This window comes from Salvelinus alpinus, chromosome 19, assembly GCF_045679555.1.
Source record: "Salvelinus alpinus chromosome 19, SLU_Salpinus.1, whole genome shotgun sequence".
In the NCBI taxonomy this organism is placed as follows: domain Eukaryota; kingdom Metazoa; phylum Chordata; class Actinopteri; order Salmoniformes; family Salmonidae; genus Salvelinus; species Salvelinus alpinus.
In genome coordinates, this window is record NC_092104.1 from 45,116,358 (window position 1) to 45,121,768 (window position 5,411).

The window sequence follows — 5,411 nt, forward strand, 5'->3', positions numbered from 1 at the left end:
ATCAAATACTTGTTCTCCCCACTGTATATGTGTGTATATATATATATATGTATATATATATGTGTGTGTGTATATATATATATATATATATGTGTGTGTGTGTGTATATATATGTATATATATATGTGTGTGTGTATATATATATATGTGTGTGTGTATATATATGTATATGTATATGTATGTGTATATATATACTAAAATGGTCAGCCTTTTGAAATGCATAATTCTGTGTTTTCAAACCAGAAAAATCATGTTTTCTTATTCCTTCCAATCTGACATGTATATGATTGACTGGCAGAGATCACGTTAAAAGTTGGTTAGACATTTATTGTTATGTTTGCATATATAGATTACAGTATACAGTTATTGACTTGGTTCGGGTTAGACTGTGGAAAGAGGGTTCTCAGTAAAAATTTACTCCAACACGTTTAGCTGATTGCTATAAATGATTTGGTTTATTTTTCTTGTGTTCAATTCAAACAATTTGCAATCATTTGAGATTGGGTTTAACAGTATAATTTCAGTCCCTGTCAATTGAACTGGACATGGAATTTATTTATTGGTGTATAATTCAATTCCTGAACCAACAGGAATTGACACTAACCCATCAAGTCTTGGCTGTCTTTCAGTTAAATTCCGCAGAGGTGGACCCATCAGAGGCCTCTCTGCGGACGTCTGAGACCGATTGGGGGAAAGGCCGTCCTGTCTGTCTGTCTGTCCGTCCAACAGTCAGGTGTCTGAGGAATAGCATCCTCCATGCATGTGGCCAAATAGCACTGTAGCGGCAGGACATCACAGGGCCACTCCCTCTGACAGGTCTGAGTGGTTGGAGCCATAGCTGATGGTGAATTCTGTGGGAACTGTGAGGAGCTGGCTGGGGCTGGGCACTTTACTGTCCTGAAGAAATATACAGTCAGAAAAGCAAAACATTACTTTAGACCAGGGTTTCCCAAACTCGGTCCTGGGGGCCCCCTGGGTGCATGTTTTGGTTTCTGCCCTAGCACTACACTATTCAAATAATGGGTTGGTTATTTGAATCAGCTGTATAGTGCTAGGGGAAAAAACAAACGTGCACCCAGGATGGGCCCCAGGACTGAGTTCAGGAAACCCTGCTAGAACAATATTAACACACAGGTAGGGACTAAGGCTGAACTATTACAATGTTATATTAATATTTTTACACAATACACATACTTTTACACACTACTATATTCTTTGGAAACGAAGTTACCTAACTGGTTGTGCAGTGATAAGTGCTATAGCAGAAAATGGTTAACAAAAGAAAATAAGATGAATGTATGGAATCAAATTATTTTCTTACGTCATCATACTTTCTGTCACTGTAGATATCGTTCTTGTCAATGAAAGTGAGCATGATCCAGTCACAGATAATGGAACACTGGAATGAAGAAAAGTAATATATCAATGAATAACTAGACGATGACACGACCATTTAAGGGAAACGGGTACAAACAGACTACATCAACACATACCACGAGAGTGCTGAGAATCAAACTCACTATTCCAACAGATGTCATGGCTGTCACCGTGTTGATGATAGTTGGGATGATGCTGAATCGTCCAGCCTGGAGAGGAATTATTGCAGAAAATGAGATGGACAGAGTCCTTATATCGCTTTATGTCACTGAGTAATCGTTCTCAACAACTGGTTCATGGTTAATTGAGTACTGATGAAGGATGTTGACGGAGGAACTTCTTACATGTCCATGAACTATGACGTCCAGACGAATCCCGAAGGCCTTGATAAGTGTCCGGAACTCTTCTCCGTCCTTACTGTAATACTTGGCAAACCTAGACCATTTTATAAGTCAAGACCTGTATGCCTCTTCATAACCAAGTTACAGCAGAGATAGACTTAAAGGTTACAGTAGGTCATGTCAATGAGATGGCAATAGTAAAGACATGATCGTATGCACTGGGCACCAAACAGAAGAATATGAAACACGTTTCCTGGTTTCTGTTGCGAAACGTTTGGCTATAGTGTGCACTAATGAATATGACCCAGGCATTCACAAGATGCTATGAAGAGGCTCACCTGAAGTTGTAGCCAGAGCTGGGCAGGTTCTTCCGAAGATCCAGGCGACGGAAGGAGTACGTGGGGGTACACTCTGAGGGGTCCAGGTCAAGGTCACACTTCCAGTTGATGAACACTCCAATCACTCCCCCCTGACAGGACACAATTGATGAGCTCTCTAACTGAGCCATTACTGCCGCTCTATCCAACACATCTTCTCATTCCTCCTTAATGTGGATTGTTTCTATTAGTTTTGATTGCCATTATCTATTTAGCTACTTATTTCCATGATCTGTAAACACTGTCTGATTTTGAAACATCACACACACACACACACATATCGTTAGAGACGTTAGACCTAGATCATGTGTTCTGTCGTTCATGTGAGCCCCGAATAATAATGGTTCTCTATGCTTGATATGATTTGTAAAATGGGATATACAGTGTCACTGTCTGGATGTAGATTGCGGGTGTACACGTACAGTCCTGCAGAGCTCGCTGAACTTCTCCCTGGCCTGTTCTGCGATGTAGCCCAGCCGGAAGATGGGGCAGTAGGGGTGTTTCTTCTCATTGTAATGACACTTATTCAGATATTTCTGCCCATTTCGTTTGTTTGGTTTGATGTTTCCTCTGCGAAAGAGATAAGAGAGAATTGCTTGCAGAAACAGTTGAGGCAGCATATTAACAGGGATACAGTTCCCTTTACAGGTGTGTGTGTGTGTGTGTGTGTGTGTGTGTGTGTGTGTGTGTGTGTGTGTGTGTGTGTGTGTGTGTGTGTGTGTGTGTGTGTGTGTGTGTGTGTGTTGTGTGTTGTTGAGGGGGTTCATACTATACCTCAGCACTTTAAATTTGGGGAAATGGATGGCATTCTTGATGTAAACAGTGAAATTGATGGCCTCTGCCAATGCCGGCTCCCTGAAGGACACAACAACATATTTCTCTTTATTTTATGATTTTACAATTGACTTATTCCAGGCTAGGGAGACAGTCGTTTTGTTTGTGACTGCCTACTATCTAAAATGTCATATTGATATTGACCCTCACCATATTGCGGCATAGTCCTCAATAGGACACCAGGTCTGAATCTCACAGGTCTTGAAGGTCTGGTTGTAGTAGGGAACACAGCGCCCAGTTCTCTGTCCTACAGGAAACACATCAGACTGAATGCATTAGCTGGACCATCTACTGACAGACAGATTCATAGAACTGGCTTAGTGGGACTTTTCACTTAGTTCCCTCTTTTTCCCTCTTTTTCAGTCCGTACCATTGCCATCAAAGTTCACTTCCCTTGAGATGCAGTCAGCATCCTTTGAGCAGTTGGCACTGGGAACGGTGAAATGCTAAGAAAAGAGGAAAGTGTCATTGTTTTAGACATTATCAGCTTTTCCCAGCTGTGCTGCTGTGGGGTGGTAGTGATACTGATAAATCTTTATCACATTATCTTACAGAGCTTTTCCAGGAGACAGTGCGAGTTGCAATAGTGGAGTATGGAGCAAGGCACACAACTTAATATACAGCCCTAGAATTGATCAATGTAAAATGACTGCAGTATTTTTATTGAGTTGTTTTTTTGGTTTCAGGAGAACACATGAGTGTGGGGAATGGTTGAGACCGCTCACCTCAGCACACGTGCCTTGCCTCTGGTTGTGTGTGACCTCTCGTCTCAGTATTGTGCTGATCACGTCACCGCCCTAGAGGTGAAATGCCACAGAGAAGAAAGTACAGTATATGATGGTAACTAGTCACGTAGGCTACATGTAGAAAACATACAGTATAGCTACATATTGCATCATCTTTCTGACATCTATTTTACCTAATGTCCTTGCTTTATGAATAGAGCCAAACGTGCATGTTCAGGATCGACTACATTGCAGTCGGTGACCGCAGACTGACTGATCGACAAATCATCTTGTTTCCTAAAGGACTCATTATTATTTGTAAATCAGTCCATTTTCTTCATCAGTGATCATGCGACTGAGCAAAATGTACAGTACCAGTCAAAAGGTTTGGGCTCACCTCTGAGGGTCGGACGTATTCCACCATGTCCAGGATGTGGTCCCCCAGCAGTGCTGTACCTTTCATCTTAGTGTAGACTGAGCTCTCTGGCCTCGTCTCACTGTCCTGATAGGCTTTCTGACTGATAAAGACATACCTGTAGAAGGGTGATTCGACAGCCACAGATTAACTTCTGTTCTGTGGACAAATTCAGTCTTTCCAAGTGATTTTAATTGTACTTTAATGCATGCCCACACTTGCGCTTATTCAGACAATAAAGATCTAAATTCATTTATTTTGGGCTTCATGATATACTGATGACCATGAGGCATACTTAAACATTTGAAACTTGATTTTAAATGTTGGAAAATGTTGGAAAAAGCTGAAATAGGATGTTTATGAGTAGACAGACACAAATCTCCTTCAAGGACCATCAGGAAAACGAAAATCGATGAAAATTGGCCTATTTGGATCACATTACACAATGATGCCAGTGAGACTACAGCTGTCCGTCTTGACCACAGCAATCGTTATGTGCTTACCATCAATTATGCTGTATATTTGTTTGGAGATTTAATTGCGAGTGAAAGGCATTTCCTCACCACAAAGTGGCTATTCTCAGCAAATGATTCATTTCACATCACAGTGTTATGGGTGGTATAGCTATTGAAAGCAAAAAATATGGGTCCACTGACAGGACATTTGATCTGAGCTTGAAAGTCATCCAATGTTTTTGTTTAAGTTATCATTCTTTACTTCTTATGCTTTCCAATACCAGACTTAACATTGCCTTGTTAGGCACAGTATCTGCAATATCCAACGCAGGTCATAGATAATGCAACATAAACACTCAATCACAACAACAAAAAACAGGATAGTTACACACCAAGACAATACTATTTAAAATGGTATATTTTTATGCATGCATCAACAGGAGGCCAATACTTACCAGATGAAATAGGTGATCACAAGAAACTGAACCCCCCTATATATGACTCCAAGTTTTTTGTTTTTAACCACCATTACCTTCGGGGTCTCATAGTCCCAGAAACCAAGAAAATAATCCTTAATAAACTCAAGCAGTCCCATTATGATTTCTGAGTTTATCAGCTGTCTGTTCAGATATGAGGTCCTGAGTGACTTGTTCCCAGATACTTCCAAGTTTATGTAATGAGTCAGAGTCAGTCTCACTCTGTCTCTGTCTCGCATTCTCTCTCTCTCTCTCTCTCTCTCTCTGCCTCACCCCCTGTAGTGCTGTTCTCAATAATACATAGCATCAAATTGATTAGGCTGCACAGTTTTATTCCTAATGGATTATTTGTGTGTGTGTGTGTGTGTGTGTGTGTGTGTGTGTGTGTGTGTGTGTGTGTGTGTGTGTGTG

General features: G+C 40.9%; 1 protein-coding gene across 2 annotated transcripts; it reads right to left on the reverse strand.

Annotated features, from left to right (window-relative positions):
• Positions 1-306: 306 nt before the first annotated feature.
• p2rx2 (purinergic receptor P2X, ligand-gated ion channel, 2) lies at positions 307-5,192 on the reverse strand. 2 transcript variants are annotated; one of them, XM_071354241.1, is made up of 12 exons: positions 4,980-5,192; positions 4,052-4,187; positions 3,655-3,726; positions 3,300-3,375; positions 3,080-3,176; positions 2,870-2,950; positions 2,518-2,665; positions 2,057-2,187; positions 1,722-1,812; positions 1,494-1,586; positions 1,322-1,399; positions 307-897 (listed from the first exon to the last, which is right to left on the reverse strand). In XM_071354241.1, exons 1-12 carry the CDS (start codon positions 5,117-5,119, stop codon positions 793-795), a joined length of 1,248 nt encoding a protein of 415 aa, XP_071210342.1. In that variant the 5' UTR covers positions 5,120-5,192; the 3' UTR covers positions 307-792. The 2 variants fall into 2 exon arrangements, with proteins under 2 accessions (XP_071210342.1, XP_071210343.1); XM_071354242.1 differs by having other exon boundaries at positions 1,521-1,586; positions 4,980-5,190.
• Between the last annotated feature and the right edge of the window lie 219 nt (positions 5,193-5,411).